This window comes from Porites lutea, chromosome 7 (assembly GCF_958299795.1).
Source record: "Porites lutea chromosome 7, jaPorLute2.1, whole genome shotgun sequence".
Classification (NCBI taxonomy): domain Eukaryota; kingdom Metazoa; phylum Cnidaria; class Anthozoa; order Scleractinia; family Poritidae; genus Porites; species Porites lutea.
Genome location: NC_133207.1, coordinates 256,849 through 278,561, shown reverse-complemented (window position 1 = coordinate 278,561; position 21,713 = coordinate 256,849). Strand labels below are relative to the sequence as shown.

The window sequence follows — 21,713 nt, the reverse complement described above, 5'->3', positions numbered from 1 at the left end:
ATGATCTTGTTGTCAATATTGGTTGTCTTTACACTAAGCCGCTGAGTTTTACTTAACCAAGAATTCGTGTGTGAAGGCCTAAGTAAGATCTCAAGTAACTTTGTTTTGCATCTCATTAAAGTAGGAAATTTGAAACGATTCAAGAAAGTTTCAAGCGACTTGAAAACCATCCCTTATGACCGACTTAGCTAACTTGCGGTTTTGCGGTTTCTTGAGCTTCGAGAAAGGCGAGACATGTCAATCAATCTTAATTTTGTTGCGTGGGAAAATAACCTGAAGTAAAAAAGAATCGGTTGTGTGTGAAGCTTTATAGAGTACCGAAGTGATGACGTCATAAAAATGAAATTTGTGAAATTATGGGATTTGTTATGATATTCTGAAAGAACAACGTCCAAGACACGTACTCGCCAAAAATTAGCAATTAGGGGCAAATTGTCTCTGAGATATTAGCCCAGTTATGCTGTGACGACTCCATACAAATCCTTCTAAATTTGGCTTGGTTCATAAGATTAGGAACCAGGTAAGATTTAGAAGGATTTGTATTGAGTCATCGGAGCATAACTGGGTTAATATCTCAGAGACAATCTGCCCCAAATTGCTAATTTTTGGCGAGTAGGCGTCTTGGACGTTGTTCTTTCGGAATATCTGAACAAATCCCATAATTTCACAAATTTCATTTTCTATGACGTCACACTTCGGTACTCTATTTTACTTGAAGTAATTAAAATTTACATGTCTTAAAATATGTCTTAGATCATTTAGGCTCTAGTATAAAGACTACCATATGGCGGACAATCGGTGGCCGATTGGGAGCTGTATTTCGGTGGGTCGTGACTAGAATGGATACTCCAAAATCAGGTATCCGATGGGAGACTATTATTTTTCGACAAATCGTTCCCACTCTTAAACTTTACGACCTTGTTGTGTTCAAAGAGATAAGTATACAAAGACTGAAAACGGCCAACTAGTTAAAGATGAGAATGGATACTCCAAAATATGGAGCAAAGCCTACATAGATCGAGTTTAGTTGTTTTTCACGTTCTTTTTGTAAGAATTGAGTGCAAGGAGCAAACAATGTCTTTTTAATTACAGTACCGCGCCTGCGTGTAAAGCTTATTCATAGCAGAGTACCTGTTTGGATAGCTCAGAATAAGGTGGATACTTCAGAATAAGAATGGCCAAAATATGGAAGTTTTGGCCATCTGGATTATTATTACTGAACTTCCCAATATAAACATGATTGTTACATTTACAAAGAGGGTACAAATACATTTAAGGTCAGTTAAACATCTTGTAATTTTATGGGTTAGTTGATTCCAAGCGTTAACAATAGTAAAAAACACATAACTTACTTCAGGTCATACTTCTTGTAGCTTGGTGATCACTATTACAAGCGCAGGCAGGCATATGCTCAAGTTTCTTCAAAAACGGTCCTGCAGATTGTATTATTAGTGTAGTGTCTCTGTATATGTTCTGATATAGGACCTGGCGCCTACAGTGGCAGATCGGAACCTTAATAAGTTACCCAAAATAACTAAATATATATATATATATATGTTGTGTAAAAAAACGGTCCTTGTAAAAAAGTGTCATTTTTATGTAAAAAAGCTGCTTTTTTACAAATTGAGCGGTTGTAAAAATACTGGTTTTTTACAAAAATATATTCGTTTATAAGAATTAGGGACTATAAAGGCGGTCTGTAACGTACGCCAATGCTTGTTTTATTTTAGAGATCGAGAAAAAAGCCAGAAAACACTTGTAAAGGCTACACAACTTTAATATGAACACCAGCTGAATTCGCCAGCAACATTTAGAGTATGACCGTTTTTTAACAAAATATATTTTTGTAAAAAAGCTGTCCTTTTACAAATATATATCAGTGTAATAAAAACAGCTTTTTTACGGTACCGCTTTTTTACACAACATATATATATATATATAATATATACATAATCCTAAAAAATCCTAATAAAAAGCTAATCTAAAAAAATGGGTCTTAAGTAAACCTTTAAACCTATGAAAATTGGGCTCATTTCGTATTTGTGATGGTAACCCATTCCACAGTTTAGGTGCCGCAGCTAAAAAAGCACGGTCACCCAATATCTTTTTAGTTAAAGTTCTTGGCGTTTGAAGCATGATTCCCATTGCACACGATCTTAAATTGTATCTCTTTTCCTCCCTTTTGCTAATGCGTTCTTGTAGATATACCGGAGCTTGACCATGGATCGCTTTAAAAGTAACTATAATAATCTTAAAATGAATACTAAATTCTACTACTTCCCCTCCCTGTGACCTATTTTCTTGATTGCTTTCTGAGCTCGTAATGAGACAAGACCTTCAGCATTAAGCTGATTATTTGCTACTTTTTGTTTTTCACTTAGTACGGTGAGCTCATCATAAATTTAAAATGGAATAAAAATGATCATGCAGGCAAATCTTTGCCTAGTCTCTAGGCCTCATTTTTCCTCGCGGCCAAAGCGTTTCGCCGTAGAGGGACTAGGCAAGGCATATCCATGTTGCAGCTGTCACGGGAGTAGGAGTTGGATCTCTGAGGCTTATTTGCTGAAGTTAGGGAAAAATCTGTCGTGGGATTTCGAAGTTATTTACATTTGTAGTAAAAATGTGGTTTTAAATGTATGCCGGTATCTCAAAGGAACACTGTCACTTACAAAAAAGCAAAGTTATGGTTATCAACAGTGTGTACAAGACTTTGTACTTCTAAATGTACAGTTAATATGAACTAATCTTTCAACTGTCGGCCGGACTCCTATTTCACTTTCGCTTACCAGCCGCAAGAGAAGAGAGTAAAGACAGCAAAAACAGGAAAATGCAATGTTCGGTACTCACGAAGTGCACCTTTATTTCTTCCATATGCAAAGTCAACGACTCCCACGAACAAGAAGCGATAAAAAATTTTCATCAGAACGAAAAAAAAGTCGTATTTGATATTTTGTTCAAGAATGAATAACCTACAAGAAAATGCACTTTAAAACCTTATACAAGCCGAGACTACCTTATATCACGGCAAAACTGTACCTTCACTGAATTCTGAAAAGGTGAAATATTGTTTTTAAAGGCGTTGTGTTGATCGCTTCATTAAAATTACAGCACTGTTATCGTGCCTCAAACCCAAACAACAGGAAATAACAGTCTTCGTTGTGTTCGGTGACGCAGAATTTGAAGGCCTTGGGCGAGCAAGATGTCGCAAATGGCCGTCACAATGACGTGTAGAATTTTCATTCGTCGTCCGCCATTTTGAAAATCGAATGGCGGGATGGCGAGAAGAACCCCAGAGTTTTAATGCGCATGTCCAGCCGTTTTTACGCCCTGTCGATTTTGTCGATCACGTGTAGGAGTCAGGTCTTTATTTTCCCGGGATGTTGCGCATTCCACGGCAAAGAGGTAGTAGGATAGCCTGTGAACAGCAGGTTTTCCCTGGGCAACCGGGGAGTACGAGCGCCCCGGGACAGCTTGCCCGCAGGCTAGTAAGAGGACGACAGAGGAAGGGTGTGGCGATTCAACTTGCCTTGCGGCAAACTCATTGTTTTTGAACATCAGTAATTTCTTTTTCGCTTTGTCCAGGAGCCCAGGGCTCCTGTTATGTCTCGCTACCTCATTATAATCAGTAAGATCGTTAAGTCTATCCCAATATTTCATACTGTGATTTGGTACGAAGGGAACCCCTCGTCCCTCCCTTCCTTGCGCGTGGTCTCGCGCCCTAATTCTCTTCTAGCGCACGAACGGAAGTAAAAAACTGCGGGGGACCTATCGACCGTTACTGTTAACTGGCCGGGGGTGGCAGTTTCCAAGCGAAAAGCCCTCTACCATGCTCTACGCCGCTCAAATGTTTTTCGAAGAAAAGGAAAAACGCATGTGTACAGACTACTGTTGATTCTGAATATTCCTACAGAGTATTGGGTTGTTCGAGTAAAACTTGTTGTCAATTCAAAAACTTATTAATAATTCATGAAGAAAAAAGCAAAAGAAATAGATGTTAAATGAGTGTCTTCATATCTGATAAAGACACGGTCAAACTTTTCGTCCAATTTTTTAGACCAAAATAACCCCAAATCTGAATATAAGTGAAGGAATGAGTTGATCTTTATCAGAGATCTTAGACTGCAAAACAGTCGGGGTTTTTTTTTCTCAAAATCGGTTTAGTGTACCTTTTGTTTGACTGTTCGCGCGTACTTGAATACGCAAAAATACGGGGTGTTTTGTAGTCTACAGAGATTTTGAAGGGCGTTCAAAAAACGCGTAGTCGTGTATTATCTGTTGTAAAAACTCTCGGCTTTGCCTCGACTTTTTAAAAAACCTGATTAAACAGTACTAAAACTATGATTAGAATGTCGTTAACTTTTGTTGTGTTGTCGGTTTACAGGGTTTATAACCGCAATAATGATGAACCACTTTCTGCAGTTACCTCCGATATGAAGTAACTGTAGTATAAAACCGAAATTAGTTGCTGGTATCAACTGACGCCATTATTTAGATAAAGGAAGTTTGGAATCGCCATAATTGACATGGCTTGCGAAGTGAGCGCATTTCCAAATTGGCTACAAGCTTTGCCTTCTCGGAAAAAACAGGTAGTCTGTGACGTCATATTTAAGTAATCAGGTCATGCGATTGTCTGTTCTCTATTCATGATACTCTTGCCTTCTCTGATTGCTGACAATGGCTGATGACGAGATCCAGGATAAGACCAACCATATCCACCGTGTGGAAGTAAAGACGGTACTTTTCATGAAAACAAGTTAGTGAAAAATGAGTGTCGATTGCAAGATCCGAAAAACAATGATTGTGTGAGGATGGTAAGAGTGGTAAGAGTGGTGGTAGTGTATTATTACAAAGATGCAAAAGGGAAAAATATCGATACTGTCTCTATGGAATGTTGTGCCGAACATCAAGAGAAAAGCTGAAATGTCTCCCATTCAACAGCACGGGTTAAAACGCTGATAACAGGTACAGTTGATATATCACAGCCGCAGACCATTTTTTTAAAAAGAACTAGCAAACATAAAACGGCCGGGCATAGCGGAATCCTATGTGCAACATAAAATTCAATTTTGGCACTGAACCCGAACGAACTGGCTTACGAACTTGATTTACTGGCTGCCACAGAAAAAGGCTGCAAGCCTTGTTTGAGGTGTGAGTGAACTAAAAGCAAATTAATCTTCTGGAATCATTGTGAGGTATTTCATAGTCGTAGGAAGGCAACGTTGCCATGAACACACGTAGTGATGCTGGTATGCAAAGTTAAAAAACGGCATTACCGTCTCATGACGTTATAAAGCCTATTTTGAGAAGCAAAAACATTAGACGTCAGTTTTATAAAAACTGTCACTAAATGCATATTTTTGCTCGTCCCCTGTCTTTGCAAGGAATTCACTTCATGTGTCTTTTTGTTTTACAGAACATTTTGTTGATTGAAACTGCTCACTGAATTTTCCATTGAAACTACCAAGGGAATATTTGGGCTGGAACTAAAGAGGGCTGTTGACTTCAACTGCTATAATTTGATTGGAAAGAGCATACATCAGTAAACTTAAATGTGCGTCACACTACGCCATGCTTTACTAATCCTTTAAACTGTAAACCAAAATTAGTTGTTAATAAAACTGGATCCTTGGCTGTGCTCTAACATGGTATATCAGTGGGGTTTACCTGTGGACCTCGAAAACAAAAATGGGTTATATTTAGATTCCTACCATGCAGTCGGTGGGTGAAAATCCCTCTTTTACGCCGGGCATTGATGAAGACAACTATTTTGTACTGAAATCATCTTTAATTTTCAACTAGCCTATTTTTTATATGCTTCATATCTATTAACATCTATTTCCTTGATGGCAAAATATAAAGATCCCTCTATAAACTTAATCTAACTCAATCTTTGAACGTACGACAACTAAATGATTCAAGTTAACAAAATCGATGAACTGAACAGAACTTTTTAGATAGATGTCCTGATAAACGCCGTTTTATTTCTTACCCCGTTTCAATTAAGGATCTATTAAAGAAGCAAGACTGTAAAATTATTAAGAAAGTAAATTCTATAAATAATCACCCGCTTGCTCCACATATTCCTTCAAAGAAAGTCTGTTCTTATAATCTCCGTAAAAAACAATGTGTTTGTCCTAAAATTAATACTGAGCGTTTCATGGCTGCCTTTGTAAATAGATTAATATTTAAACACAGCCTTAGTACAATATGGTTAGGATTCTATGATTAGTTTATTCATTTTATTATGCTTTACGGTATTCATAAACAGTTGTAACATAGGATATGTATCTTTATCTCGTGTGAAATAAAGACCATTATTATTATCATTATTATTATTATCATCATCATTATTACTACTATTAGCAGTAGTAGTAGTATTACCATGCAGTACTTGTTTCAACATGAGTACATGATTGCATGTGATCAATACTCTAGACATAAAATGCTTTCCACTGGACGACAGCTGAAACAACTGCACCCAACTTAACGTACACTTTAGCAGCTAAATGTTCACCTTATAATTGTGTCAAAATATGACTAATAAAATCCCAAATTGATCTTTAAATTAAGTGGTAGTCGTCTTTGACTTTAATCGGTTTCGTTCGTGTTTAATTTGCGTGTAAATACAGAAGTGAATACGGTGGAATTTGAAAGAACCTGAGTTCTCTGTAGTAACACGTGGTCTGACTAAGAAAAAACAGTCAAGGGACTGAAAACGAAAATGTAAACTATTCAAAAATTATTTCTGCCATAATACTTGTGGAATTGTAAGTCTTACGAAGGTATAAATCGCTCACTGAGTTTTAGGCCTACGCAGTAGTGTATTCACTGAACTGCGGGGAATGGATGCAGGTACAATCCTCCAAAAGCATTTCCATCAAAGTGATACACTACATACTGGTTGTTTGGTTGCCCGTTGGCTCCTGTGCCATCAGCAGCTGCCCAATATCTTCTAAATCTCTCCATTTCTTGTGCTCTTTGGTCTCCCACCACCAGATCGTAGATACCACTACCTATGAAGCCTCCAAGCACGCCTCCTGCTCCTATACCAGCAACTCCAGTCCAAGGACCCATCACCAAACCAAGTCCGCCACCAATAGCTCCTCCCACCCCAGCGCCTATCCGCGAACCAGGGCTATTGAGAGAGATTGACACCCACGAGTAGATGACACCAAACGCGAAAAGTATCATCTCGATGACATCTCGGAGAGCGTACAGAAGAGCATCCACCAACGGTGGTACATTGGCCGAATTCTCCAAAATAAGGAGAAGAATTCGAAAAACAGGAGGCAAGGCAAGTTGCAAGTTGTGGCCGTTAGGGTTGAGCACCGCATTGGTTATAATCAAGAAATTCCTGACGTTCAAGATGGCTTCTTCGACCATCGGGGATCTTCTCTCCAGGGCTTGGAATTTCTTTGCATCGTGATAGGCCCCCTCCAGCACACCGATCAGCGAAGTGTATCCATCAAACTGACGTGGATCGGGATTTTCTTTCGTAGTGGCGATCTGGATGTTTTTCTTGGCCAGGGTGTCAGAAATTGCGTCCTTCAACTTCTGTTGATGATGTGGACAGAGATACAAATCTCGCTTACCACTTTTCGCTGCTTCCAGGTATCTTGAGTTGCATGATGGATGGCGGCAGAAAACTTCGGTTGAAGTGAAGTTCGGGTCAAACTGAAGAAGAACGATCTCTTCGTGTGCTCCCTGGTGACCGGCGTTTCTTAAGGTCACCTTATTATCAAATTTGGTCCCAAAAAGCTTTCTTGTTTCTTCTTTAAATGTTGTTTTAATTACTTTAGGTGGCGGAGAGACGTTTTTTAGATGTTTGAAAAGGCTGCGCTGCCATGCTTGAACCGTCGGTGACAAAGATTCCCCGGCTGAATAGCTTTCTAAATCAAATTTCAAAGCATAAAATTCGTCGGTCTTCTTCCCTACTTTGGCAAGTAGGGCCCCAAATTGGCTCAGCTGATTTACTTTCCTTATTTCCACCTCAGTGGTCTTAAAATCATTTGCCATTCTGAAGAACAGTCTTTCGCTTGCACTTCACATTTGTGCAAATGCTATTTCTTTTTTGTTCGGGTTTTCTCGAAAGGGGAAAAAAACCTGATTTTTTAGTACATTACTTTGGGAGAAAATAACATGCTTATTGTTGACAACGCTTTGATGAAACAACATAAACTCCTTACAAAACGATTCCCTCATGACGTTGCAAACCTTTATCATCACGTGTTGTTTTTAAACTTTATAGATCGATCATGTCTAAAAATAAACTTCCTATTAATCAAAGAATTGAACAAGTTCTTAGCGACTTAAGCAAAGGAAAACTCAATTCAAGACATAAGTTACGTTTGTATTTCCAATTTCGCTTTTCAAGGCTTGGATTTTACTGAAAAATTCAGTGTTTTTCAAGAAAAGCTTCTTTTTAATTAAACGCCTTATCAGAAAATTAACGGGATAAACCCCTTTGAATCGCGCGTAGGAGGTTAAAAGAGTTGTGTCACGAAATAAAACCAATTTTAGCCATGCGGAACTGGCCTGAAAATAACCAATCCAATTCGTCAAGCTCACTGCAATAATGTGTCTCATTTAAATAATAAAACTTATTTTATGTACCATGTAATCAGGCACAGAAACTTACAAACGTTAATCTAATCCCCAGAGTCTTATTGGAAAGAGAACTGAAGTCTGTGGGCACGAAGTTGACGTTATTCGAGTACAGTTACACGTGGAATTTCATGTCAGAAGCATAACTTCCTTTGAAAGTGAAAGTTTTCGAGAAGGGAAACAACCAACTTCCGTAAACAAATCGCAACAATAAAGTATTGCTAGTCAGAAACTGAAACTGGAATTGGATCTTTCCTAGTTAGAACTGGACTTTTCTAGTTAAAAGAGTCACGTTTACGGCAAACGACAAACGTCAGATTTAAGTTGAGAATTTCTCAGAAAAAAAATAAGCAGCAAAAAAACTGGCCATAACAATTTTTATGGATAAAACTGGCGTGAAACTACTTAATTTTTGATACCCCACTTTACACCACGTACCGACCCACCCGACCCACATACCTACCATTTTCGTCGTCCTTTCCGCTGGCCAAGAGGATCGCGACTTCTCGAAACGCTTCAAGATGGCGGCGAAACAGTTGAGCGGTGCTCTACGAACATACATCGCAGCTGGAAAAGCTACTCCTTCACCACCTTTAGGACCATCACTTGGTCAGGTAGAAAACTATTTCCTTTTGTATTTATTTCATTTTATTTTATTTTATTTTTTCAAGAGTTAACACTTTCTTTTGCACTTTATTCTAGCGCGGAGTGAACATAGCTCAATTTTGCAAAGAATTCAACGATCGCACAAAACACATTGTCACTGGAGTTCCGATACCAACAATTATCCATTACAAGGTAATCATAAATGCAAAAATAAATGCTAAGATGTCGAGTGAACCTGAGAACTCCAGCAACCGTAAACTGCCGCGTATGATCCTACCTCCCCGGTGGGGGGGACTCCCATATATAAAAGTGACGGGTATATTCGTCGGAAAATTAAAATGAAACCCCTAAGAGAGACCAATGTGGGTGTGGCTGAAGCTTGAACTGACCCCGAAAGGAGACTTTACTAAAACAGGCATCATGGCATTCTTTGTATAATTCCTTATGCACAGCCCTAAATGATACCTGAATGGTCAAATATAATAACTTTCCATCTTAAGGTGATTCCCTAGTTTTGCACTGCGCATCTCTTACTGCGCATAACAAGATGGCCTCCGTAAAAAAGAGCTTGTGAAGTAACATTATTAAAATGAAGTTGACCGAAGAGAAACGCTATTACAATTTTTGCTTGCGGTTGTTTCTTGCCATAGTGAGACTCAATGTGGTGGTGGGAATGTGCATGACGTAAGCAGTACGCGTGTTGCTGAGTTCAACTTCCTCACGGAGAACCTTGATAGTGGATGTTTAATTTGTGCTTATTCACTTTGATTTTCATTTAAACGCTTTCTTTATCACATTGTGTCCTAAATGTGATATCTCGATGTAAATTCAGTAAAAACAGATTTTTTAAATACTTTCTTCCCCCTTTCGCATACATTCTATTTTGAAACTCGCCCCAGTCCTCTCTCAAAAATCAAGGAAAATGCATTTGGTGCGCACTTTCTGCAGCTCTACCACAAAAACGAGTACGGTAACCCCCATTTTTTATTTCATGATTTTAATAAGGACAGTGCTTCCTTTCGGTGAGAAAAAAATTGGCACAAATCAATGGTCAGTTTTTTGGCAATTTTACTAAATTTTATGGATTGAGCTATCATGTGTCGAATAGCGCGTGTCCAGTCTAATTCTACTTTGGAGCGTAAAGTAAAAACAAGGGCATTAAAAGGCATTTTTCTGGTACGTAAGTGGATAAACGTAAGTTACGAGCTCGAAGATGATTTGCGCAATGTTGCCACCTGGTGTTGCACAAATGATTTGTTAATAAATCCTGAGAAAACGAAGTTCATGTTGATCGGCACCAAGCAAATGATAAGTAAACATTCAGTTAATTTTACTGTTTCGTTTATTGGAAAGACTCTTATGGCTGTCGAATCAGCAAGAGATCTAGGAGTATACATAGATTTACACCTGACCTATGACACTCATATCTCTCACTTAGTCTCTTCTTGCTTGACTAAACTGGTTCAGATCAACCGCGTGAAATATTGTTTTAATAGGAAGACCTTGGTTTTAATTATTACATCTCTTGTCTTTAGCAAAATGCTCTACTGTTCGACCGTGTGGTCTAATACCTCATCTAAGAACATTGAAAAGCTGCAACTTATTCAGAATTTCGCCTGCAAAATTATCTGTGGCGCTCGGAAATATGACCACGTGACGCCATTACTTGATGAACTCAACTGGCTTCCAGTTAGCAAGATGCTCAAATTCAGAGACGCTGTTATGGCTTATAAGTGTGCCAGCAATTTAGCTCCTGAATACCTATGTACTAAGTTTAAAAAACGATCTTCTGTACATAATCGCACAACCCGTAATAATGAGAAGTTCGAAATCCCATTATTCAGGTCTGCCACCGGCCAACGAACCTTCGCCTATAGGGCAGTATCCCTGTGGAACACGTTAGACGAAGACCTTAGAAACGCTACAACTGTAAAGGCCTTTAAGAAAGCCCTGAAACTTGTAATGAATGAATGATTGTATGACAGTTAGCATTTAACAATATTAGCTTGTTAGATATAGTTTGCATTTATATTTGTAAATAGGTACTGAAAAACCTTTTTTGGGAGTATTTATTAAAGTTTTATTATTTATTTTTATTTTATTATTATAAACAATACATTAAAGTCAAATTCTTTGCGATACCACATGCATCATTGAAAAAATCTTTCCTTTTTGTCTAGTTTTGGGCTGTGTGAGGTTTTTGTCAAAGGGTCCAAAATAGCCGTATTTGTCAGCATTGTGACGTCAAAACGAGCACAGTGACCCCACTTTTTATTACGTTTTTATCATCTTCTTGACTTGTTACATCAGTGTAACAAGTTTCATCTACAATGTATGTTAGGTTCTTTTACTAGGGAACCACCTTAAACACCCTAAGTGAGACCAAAATCTGCAATTATTATTTGCACCCCTAAGCGAGATAATGAGCAACGCGGTCACTTTTTTGTCCCCCCCATCCTGAGAGTCACAGGCCCTAAACAAGGTTTGTAAGTTTTCCCATTGTTAGAATATTAAACATTAAATCCAACAATAACTAAGACCACTAGGTCTAAAACCAAAACACAGCTAATTGCCAGAGCAACAGCAAAATGCCAGTACCCACCCCTCCCTGCCTTTATAGAAGGAAACCGTAGTACCCTTACGTATGTCATATCACTAACCATGCCTGTTGAGCATGATTTCCAGTCATTGTTTCTCGAAGATGATGTGGACTGCAGAAATAAGAATTTTAAATGAAGATGAAATTATGATCCTTTCACAGGATAAGATGAACTCAACAAATTGGCCTGCTCCCAATGTATGGGTCTTCATATCTCAAAGGGTATAGCACTGCAGCGCTAATACAGAGGTCATGGGTTCAAATCCTGTTGAAGTCCCAAAATTTTTTTCGGATTTATTTGCAATTTCTTAAATTGCAATTACCAATGTGACAATCAGATCTTCATTTAAAAAAAGTCATTCTTTCTGTTGAAACAGTATTGTTTATCAGAGTTGTGTACTTTTTTATTGATGCACATTTAAACATTTATAACCTTAGGGTGACAGGACATTTACCTTTGAAATGAATTCACCTCCAGTCTCACATTTCCTCAAAACGGCAGCAGGGATTGAAAAAGGAGCACAAAAGCCAGGTACCTTAATATAAAACCCTCAAGTCCATTTGCTAAGAGGACATTAGTCTTGTGGTGAACAGTTATCAGTGATATAGGTTTTCAGTAAAAAAAACTGTCCTGTGTAAAAGTGTTTGAGTGGTTCTCACATAAACACCATTTCACATCTTCCCCTCTGTGATACAAACATTTTAGATCATTGCACTAGCCTTTGCCCTTGTTGACTTCAGGTCTTACTGTAAGATGCTTGAAAATTTTGAAATTTTTCACCACCAGGGAGAGAAGTTGCTGGCACAGTGACTCTAAAACAGATTTATGAAATTGCAAAAATCAAGAAACAAGACTCAAACAACAGAAATGTCCCATTAAAAAGTGTGTGTAGATCAGTTATTGGATCAGCAAGAAGTATGGGGATACAGGTTATTCCAGGCAAAGATTCAGATACATAACACAGTGATGTCACACAGTCAATTATGTGGAAAGTGACATTGCTTGAGTTACTGTTGTTGCAAAGCTTCATGAAGTCAAGTGCGATGCAAAATAACTGGTGAAGAGTACCATAGAGACTGGGCTGTGACTCAAGTTAATGCACTGGATGTATTTTGGAATGGATAGTTTAGTCAAAGGAGTGGAATGAGGAATTGGACGTTGAGAAATGTGCAAAGCATTTTATTGTTGGTTGGCGCATCACCTTTTTATAGTTTCCTCTATCAACGAGGCCATGTGAACAGAGTATCCTTAATGGACTCACAAACAATAATATTTTTGAATGCAGCAGAAACTGAGTTTGTAACTTACAATACAGTTTAACTGTCATAATAAATAGAGCGCGGAGCAGTCAGCTTCAGACTTTCAAGTCCTGTATGTGGATACTACATCATTAGGAATTCTTGGATCCATCAATGTTGGGTGATGTTGGGCAGTGTTGGATCCAGCGTTTAACCAACACCAATCCACTTTTCCAACCTGTAGCATGGAAATGTTACTTATTGTACACAGCCATCGTTTCCCCTAGTTTTTTTTTTTCTTTATTTCCCGCCTGTGCTGTATTTGTGTTTTTTACCCTTGTTAATTCCTTTCTTTCCTGGTCCAAGTTATGGTGGAATGAGTTGTCACCCTAACTCTTAAATCTGAGGACAAAAACCTATGAAACCTCTTCGGTAGAACATGTGCATACTAACATTTATTTCATATGATGTTACCAGAGGGTAATTGGAGTTTTTGTGAATATTTCTTCTCTGTTACTGTCATTAGTGACAGGATATTCATGATACTGTGCAAACAAATCTCTGTTGCCAGGAGAATGAATGTGAACCGGGGTAATCCAACCTTGGACTTTTAAGACACAACAAAATATGGGAAACCATCCAAATACCACTAAACAATTTTCCCCAACATCTTAATGTATTTTTTCTGCAAAACCTTTGTCCAAACTTTAGACTAAAGTATGAACTAGTCTCATCAGTCTATTTTTTAAGCGAAGAATCCTGATTTTAATTTTTCTATGACGGTAATCCTCAAATAAATTTCAGTATAAAGATCATTAGGAAATTTCAGTTGCCAAAGCATGTTTCAAGAATTTTGGAAAATTTTGTATTTCGCACCTGCTTAGACATACGTTTTAATTTCCTCAAAACTCAATTAGTCAAAGCAAATGCAGGTGCATAAACAATACCCGCCTACTTCATTACAAGTAACTCTAGACTTCGTTCACTTCTATTGTTTTTAAAAACGTACATCTTGTTTATGAATAGATTCCCTATTTTGAGGTGCTGATGTTGAATTTGTTTTACCAGACCAAGATTTTCTCAAGTACTCCCATTTTTGACACAGCAAACACTGCCAGAACCTGAGTAAAATCTTCTTAAATTCCCTTTTGAATTCCTTATGCCTCCATGCATACAAACCAGGGTTAACAACCGAGTTGCTGTACAGCAAAATCCGAATCCAAAATCGGGCGTGTTTACTTTCCTCTGTCTCAGGCGTAGCGAAATGATAAAGAATTAAAATAATTCGAGGGTACACCAAAATCACAAACGCTCCAATCACAAATGCAATTGTCTTGGCCGTTTTTCTTTCCCTTTTCTGGCTATCAGCATGTCTGTCTGCTTGTGTGGTACAGGTGCTGTCAAAGTAGCTAAAGACTCTTGAATCCAAAGCGTTTGTAATTGATAAACGCACGACTTTAGTGGCAAACTTACTCGTCTTCGGCCTTCTTATCGATTTACGGGCGATTTTAAAAATGCGTTGATAGGTTACCGCAATAGCGAGGGTTGCAATTAGAACAAAGGCTACGAAGAAGACTAGAAAAGTCTCACCACTGACTCCAGGAAAAGATGGTAAACTGGTCGCAAAAATAGAGACAGCCCAGATCATCATAATCACCAGATACACACGGCCTTTGGCAAATCTAACAGACGACAGATAAAACATAGGACGTGATAGAGCGATGTACCGGTCAATACTCATAGCAACGAGACTTGATATTGACGCTATAATGTTCACTCGACCAACAAAACCAGCCACTTGAACAACAGCCTTCGGGACAGTGGTGCCATGATATAGAGCCATGTGCTGGGACGCTCGCATGGGAACCAAAATAACGCTTACTAGCAAGTCTGCGAACGCAAGCGATGTTAGAAGAAAGTTTGAAGCGATCTGTAGTGACTTAGTCCGGCAAACAACCATGATTGTGAGAGAATTTCCAAACGTGCCTACCAGAAAAAGGATCATTTCCACTAAAGACGCTAAAAGAACTCCTACAGCGGAACCATCTTGTGTTGAGCGGAGGTCGTGCCCTGTCGCATTTATGTAGTTAGTACTTGGCATTTTCACCTCTCTGCTTTTCAGGAATGAAAATAAAGTGTTGTTTACAATCTTTTGTGAAAAAAAAAAATTTGTCCAGTTTTCACGAAGAAATGAAGTAAAGAAGACAAAGACCGAACCTGAGTCGAAATTCTACGAAAACTGCATTATTTTACCTCGTTCATCGTAACACACACAGTGTTAACCCTCTACACTGATCTATTGACTTGGTCAGTTACCTCTGGGGCCTATATTTGCTGAGTTTCATATTTTAATTTACAAAAGCAAACTTTCGAAACTACTCAATTATTTCAAGGTGCGAAAGCGGCGAGGATTTATGCAAATATCATGATTTCTTTTACACTATAATAACTAACACTAGGGAAACAGAGGATGTTGAAAAAAAATTTTAGGAAGAAAATCCGAATATTTCATTTTGTAAAATACAGAAAAAATTGGTACCATATGAAAGTACTCGTACAGAGGCTTATTTTAACTGTCACACCGATTTCGTCTTCGATCAAAACGGTCAGAACGCATTAGCGGTGCTTTTCATTAACGCAACATTTTACGCACATTTCCGTCGACGCATCATGGCATGGACCGCTGCAACCTGGTCGGAAAAGAAAGAAGTCAGTTGGAGGGTTAAAAAGCGCTTGTAATAAATTAATTTATTTAAACATTGTGAGTATAATTATTCTACGGCGAAACGGTTGCAATTCGCTGTGTTACTTTTTCTCTTCCGTAGAGCCTTCAGGTCGTCTACGAGAAATTTACGCCGAAAGAAGCAAAACATATGCATTTTACCTTTCCTGGAAATTCAGTTGAGCACACTTTGACTACGGTTAAGCGCATGCTCATTAATTAAATTACTTTTTTCCAATGTATTATTAATTCTATCGGTTAATAACCCCACTCACATGTATCTCTGCGCCTAGAAATTAGGCGAAACGACGTTGCATTATTTACGACAATGTGTAACTTACCTAATTACCGCTAAGTGAAATGCAAGGAAAACCCACTCATCACCAAAGAATATTGCTAGTATATTCTTTGAGTTATTGCTAGAATTTATTTTTTTAGAATGAGCAATCACAAAATGGTCATCATGGCAAGTAAATACAGTAAAATAATAACATTGACACAGGGAAGTCGCTTTCATTAATTTCTAAAAGGAAAATATAATAGAATTAGACAGCACAAGACAAAGACAAATAAAAGTGAATTTTGGATGGGACCTTTCCATCCGGTAAAAGCCACCATTAGATATCGGTCGATCTATATGGATCTTATATCTCATAATCTACACGCTAGTTTGTCAAGACTTCCTCTCTATTTGCTGTTCATGCTAATTGTTTGCACCTTCTCGGCTTGAGTCATCAACTAGACTGGGATGCTCAACTGTCGGTTTCTCAGCTAAGAACTACACGAAAACTATACTGTAAGAAATTACACAGGAACCTATTGGGCTCAACGCACGTTTTCATTTTAAACGAAAACGCTTAGGACAACAAGAACGCACTTAAAAGAAAGTTTAAGTTACACTCCAATTAACTAGAGTCTCCTTCGATCTTCCTAGATAAGTCGGGAAGAGGAAGGACTTATCTAGGAAAGATGGAAACGACTCAGCTAGCAGGGTACCAATTAACCTTTGTTGTAAGCTAGAAATTATTGATCCAAAATAATTGGCTGAATATATTTTTTGGCTGCCAGACGTTTTGTGTCGACAATCGAAAAAGTAGGTTAACCTCAGTGAAATGTAAAGAAAGCTGTGATCTTTTTTTCAATTGCAAAAATTATTTACAGAACTTTGAAGATTTAAAATGCTTGTTTTTTTCTTAGTTCTTTGTTCAGTGGACCCCAAACCCGCATTATATGTCGAAAAACAACTAAGGAACAACTTTTACTTCAATTTTTTAGTCAACTAATAATGCATTATCGCCATTTATGCAAACACCATCTTGTTAGTCTCTTACATGCATATTATAATTACTGTCAAAATTGTTGACTTGCAGACATTGTCAGAGATTGTGCCTCTATATTTAGTCTATATAACCATCCTGATAAAATTCAAATTATTTAAAAGCATATTAAGAACGGTTTTAAATGTAATTATTATTTCTCGCTGAAAAACTGATAACTCATGTTTTTTCCTGTTTCGTTGTGCTATTGCATAATTCGAATTTCCTAATTCTATTTCCGTTACATGAATTATCAAATATATGATGTACAAGCGCACAAGTTCAATGACGTTTCTAGATTGTCTTTACACCATGAATGTCAAATGCAGCGCGGAGGCTGATTTACTCTCCTAATAAGGAGTTACCCGCGTATAATAGGGACCTTACGATCCCTCAACGGCGATATCCATGAAAACGTCACTGAAAAATAGACTCCGCATCCTTTCAAACCATTTCACCGTTTTTCCAAGTCGCCCTGTTACTTAAAAGAAGGGAATTTAGGCTGGAACTGAAGAGAGAGGGCCGCGCCCGAGTTCAGACAGAGAAGGCAGAATTTATCGCCTTGCCGTTCCCGTCCTCAAAAAACTTGAAATTTATCTTGGAGTTGCATACTCAAATATCTTTTGTTTCTGCTTGATTAGAACTCCTTGACTCCTTTTTCGATAATGAACCTTGACGTTTCGCACCGTACAAACTGGCACTTTGATGAGCACGCTTGGCTTTTATTTCAAGACCATCAGATGTGTACCTCGAACTAAAAATTACCTTTCTTTTTTTAAGAAAAATTGTCCAAATCTTTGACATCTTTGGGTGTGTTGAGGTTAGCACGTTGAATCTCTGTTAATTAACTAGAACAGGCCAATCTTCTAAGACTTTCCTTCACTGATCGTCTTACTTCTCCGATCCTCCAGTAATACAGAATTGGGTTCAGTGTCGAATTTAGATCAACTAAAGTCAGCGCCATCGCCCTTACAAGATATAGAGACTTGGATACTTCATGTGGACTTTTCGGCAAAGCTTGTGCTACAGCATATGGAAGATAACAGACCACTAAAGTTAACTGTACACACAGCGCATTTTTGACCGACTTTTTGTATTGCACAAGGTTAAGCGGCGGGAGGTGTTGGCTCGGTTGTCCTTGGAAGGCAGTTTTTTGGACTTTATACGCCTGACAGCGAAGAAAACGAAAAATCATGGTATAAGCGTAAATAGAAGTTACCAGGCACGATAATATTATAATGGTACCATACCACAGTGTTATGAAATAATTCACAAAAAAGAGTGTGGTGCCGACAATGGAAAGAAGCCACACAGCGATCACGGTCATGCATGTTCGCTTCAAAGTTACAATCTGTTTGTATTTGAGCCCCAGCATCAGTGCTAAGCGCCTATCGATGCTTATTGCCGTAAGTGTTAGCAGAGACACTGAGCCCAATATGTAACCTGTAAGGTGGCTGATGAGAGCTGAGTATCGACAGGTTGCGTTCGCCCCGAAAAGCAGTGAAGTCCAATACACAACAATGGCTGGTTCCGCAATGAGCCCAACGCAGAGGTCAGATGCTGACAGGCAACGGAGAAGAAGTTTAGACGGCGTGTGAAGAGATGATTTCTTGTGAAGCGCAACTAGGATTAACGAGTTCCCAAGAAACGCACAGATGGACAGGAAAATGTTCAGCACAATAAGACATACAAGCGGATGTTGTATACCTTCAGCTAACTCTGGGGAACAGTATGGCACTAGAGGATTACTCAATGTGGTCTGCTTTTCATGACCGGTGAAGTTCGCAGTTGTCGTCATTTTTCTGCAAGCCGAAGACGTGCTTTGAAGCTCATTTTTCACCTTTTCACAATTACACCGGGGTTCCCCGTTCTGACTTTGAAGGTTGCAAATGAGAATTTTAAGCCGAGAGTTCTTGTTTATGACAGGAGAGTTTGACTGCAGGTGTGTTCACCTCGGCACATGCGCCAGGCTGCAGGCGCGTTGGAGCCTGATTCACAACACTTAATTGTTAGATGTAAATTTTCTGTTACTTGTTTTAATTAAGAAATATTAAAACTAGCAGCTGACTTTTTGTTCATAATTAAAATATCTTTTTTAAAGATAATAAAACAAGCAGAGCATGAAGTAAGGCATTTTGTGAACACAAAAACAAGTTCTTATTGCTTACGATCCCGGGTAAAACGTTTTTCTTTTGTGTCATATGGGAGCTGTGCCGCAAGGAATGTCCTCAAGAATAAAGAAAATACTCTTTGTGATCAGCTTTCACTTTTAAGCGCAGTGACATCCAGCTGAGAAAAAAATCCATTTACTTTCGATTCCAATTCAGTTTCAACTCCTAATTTGTTTAGAGAGAAAAACCAGTATTTATTTGACGTGGCATCAGATTTCGTTTTTGTTCCACCCAAACCAGAATTTCAGATAACCGTCGTCTCTAGAAACACTCTGGAGATTTATTCCCCTGCGGTAGTTTTCCATATCATTTAAATATCCGCAATTTTAATAAACAATTACAGCATATAAGAGCCGATCAGGACTGATATTGCCTAGAGATTACCGTGCGATCAATATCGGATAGGCTTGAGACACGCGAGTAAGAAATCAGGAAGTGATATCATGGAAACTTCACGTTTGCCAATAAGTGGGTAGATAAAAACGTGGTTACATTTAACCATGAAATGAAGTTTTAAAAACATTTAAACCAGGCAGCTTTCTAATCTCTGAGGGAATCTTGTTCCACAGAACAGAACCTCTGTAGTGTAGGCTCCCTTTTGCAGACTCAGTTCTGGGTCTGGGAACATAATAGTTTAACTCATAATTTCTAAGATTGTGTGAGTGTACATTTGAGGTGTTGCTAAAGATCCGCCTCAGATACGACGGGGAAAGATTATTATAAAAAGATTATTATGATTATAATTAAACCACCCATCTGTACAGTTTTTCCATGTTTAACGCTGTCTTGGCACGCGTTGATTATTTTCAGGATATTTATTATCGAAACCAAGCTGGATTTTGTTTCCCTTACCGATAAAAATCTTCAAAGACGACGAAAATTTGTTGCCGAACGTGACTTTCTCATACTAAACTCTTATACTGGCCAGGTTTAATGTCTGAGTCACAGTAGGGACCAGACATTTGTGACGTCATTAGTGGAAAGCGCTATTGATTTATTGAGTCCCCTTATATGCAGCGAAACCGCTCTTAAGGCACATATGTTTCTGGTATCTTAACGTAATCATTTTGGGGTTTATATGTGTTCCACACTGTGCAAATCTTGATAGTGTTTTGCTCAAGAAAAAGTTGCAGTTTAGTATTTTGGCGCATGCAAATTACAATGCATAAAGGAGAAATGCAATAGCAATTCATTTGCATTTGAATGACTCCTTTTAAACGTGACCGCTGACCAGTAGGTAGGTAGGAAGTATGCATAATTATCCCATAATGCTCCACATATCTTAAGAGAACTTCAATTACACTTCAAGGTAAGTACCTCTCGTCTAATTTTCATATTTAGCTCAAAGTTCGAAAATGCGCGTCTCATTTTTGCTTTATTACCTGCGCATGTGACATTCACATGACCGCCAATGTTTCCCCACAGGTACCCCAAGCGGTGAATATGATTTAACCCATTTTGTGGGTTTTATTGTAACCAGGTTGCACTCTTTATAAGGATTATTGGATTACTTTAGAGAGAGAACAATCCGGTTCCAATAAAACCCATAAAATGGCCATAAATCGGCTCGAGGACCACACAGAATAGAAGAAATACACAATTTAAATGAAATTAGCCGACTCATTTAAATCTATTTTCTAACTATTTTTACAAAAGGGGAAAAAGGGAAATAAAAATAAACAGAAAGATAAGTCCTCAAAAAATGCTACAAATTATCTAACAATTACTAGAAGGTTACCTGCCTTTTGGTCCTACATCCCTTATCTGCCCATTTCCTATTTCGAAGGTTACGTAACAATGCCGATGCTCATATTTTTGTGCTTGGGCTTTCTCTCGTTTATGGAATTTTTGTTTTCATCTCAAACATCCGTTATTCAGAAACATGAAACAATGTAACATTGGGCGCGTATTCTCTGTAGGATCTTGAGTGGACGTAGGGTTTTGCTCTCACGGCGTAGATTTTCGCGGAATCATAGTTATTAAAGTGGAATGGTTATGAAACCCGTAAGACTTCTTTGTTATACAGCTATATCGAGGAAGATTGTCGAAAAAAGTGCAGGCGACAATCCCAAAAGGTATTGTGGGTAGGTTTAAGCTCACTGTTCTTCAAAAAATTTGAAAGAATGGCAGGAGAGGCCATGGGAATATGTTTGCGAGTGCTAAAGGAAAGCAACAAAAGTATGTTCGACAGCTACAGTGTCAGTAACAGCGTATTGATCATATCCCATATTACCTTTCGGGATTGTCGCGTGCACATTTTTTCCGACAACCTTTCTCGAAATAGCTGTATGTTTTTGTTAGCTTTTCTGGACCTGACCGTGCACAACGTTCAATAGCATTCCTATCGTTTTGAACTTACTGACCAATAGAAACATCGGATTAATTTATTCAGTCACTCATTTCTTTCACGGGAACATATGAACCCACAATTGACCTGCTGCCAACGTCAGTGGCTT

At 38.4% G+C, this 21,713-nt stretch overlaps 4 protein-coding genes across 4 annotated transcripts; 1 reads left to right on the top strand and 3 right to left on the bottom strand.

Moving 5' to 3' along the window:
• Positions 1–6,211: 6,211 nt before the first annotated feature.
• LOC140943719 (uncharacterized) lies at positions 6,212–8,078 on the bottom strand. The gene has a single exon (XM_073392831.1). It carries the CDS (start codon positions 8,014–8,016, stop codon positions 6,826–6,828), a length of 1,191 nt encoding a protein of 396 aa, XP_073248932.1. The 5' UTR covers positions 8,017–8,078; the 3' UTR covers positions 6,212–6,825.
• A 982-nt stretch (positions 8,079–9,060) lies between these two features.
• Positions 9,061–13,459, top strand: LOC140944142 (large ribosomal subunit protein uL11m-like). Its single transcript, XM_073393267.1, has 4 exons — positions 9,061–9,218; positions 9,307–9,402; positions 12,248–12,341; positions 12,597–13,459. The coding sequence occupies exons 1-4, from the start codon at positions 9,126–9,128 to the stop codon at positions 12,767–12,769; spliced, it is 456 nt and encodes a 151-aa protein (XP_073249368.1). The 5' UTR covers positions 9,061–9,125; the 3' UTR covers positions 12,770–13,459.
• A 208-nt stretch (positions 13,460–13,667) lies between these two features.
• LOC140944141 (adenosine receptor A2a-like) lies at positions 13,668–15,245 on the bottom strand. Its single transcript, XM_073393266.1, has one exon. It carries the CDS (start codon positions 15,147–15,149, stop codon positions 14,046–14,048), a length of 1,104 nt encoding a protein of 367 aa, XP_073249367.1. The 5' UTR covers positions 15,150–15,245; the 3' UTR covers positions 13,668–14,045.
• Positions 15,246–17,930: 2,685 nt separating this feature from the next.
• On the bottom strand, positions 17,931–18,884 carry LOC140943370 (melanocyte-stimulating hormone receptor-like). The gene has a single exon (XM_073392445.1). The coding sequence runs from the start codon at positions 18,882–18,884 to the stop codon at positions 17,931–17,933; it is 954 nt and encodes a 317-aa protein (XP_073248546.1).
• Positions 18,885–21,713: the final 2,829 nt, after the last annotated feature.

Excerpts from the sequence above, each read along its gene's own strand:
- LOC140943719 (XM_073392831.1), bottom strand. The coding sequence starts at position 8,016 with ATGGCAAATGATTTTAAGACCACTGAGGTGGAAATAAGGAAAGTAAAT.
- LOC140944142 (XM_073393267.1), top strand. The coding sequence starts at position 9,126 with ATGGCGGCGAAACAGTTGAGCGGTGCTCTACGAACATACATCGCAGCT. Across the intron at positions 9,403-12,247 it reads CAACAATTATCCATTACAAG|GGTGACAGGACATTTACCTT; the intron begins GTAATCATAAAT and ends TTATAACCTTAG. Across the intron at positions 12,342-12,596 it reads AAAAGGAGCACAAAAGCCAG|GGAGAGAAGTTGCTGGCACA; the intron begins GTACCTTAATAT and ends TTTCACCACCAG.
- LOC140944141 (XM_073393266.1), bottom strand. The coding sequence starts at position 15,149 with ATGCCAAGTACTAACTACATAAATGCGACAGGGCACGACCTCCGCTCA.
- LOC140943370 (XM_073392445.1), bottom strand. The coding sequence starts at position 18,884 with ATGACGACAACTGCGAACTTCACCGGTCATGAAAAGCAGACCACATTG.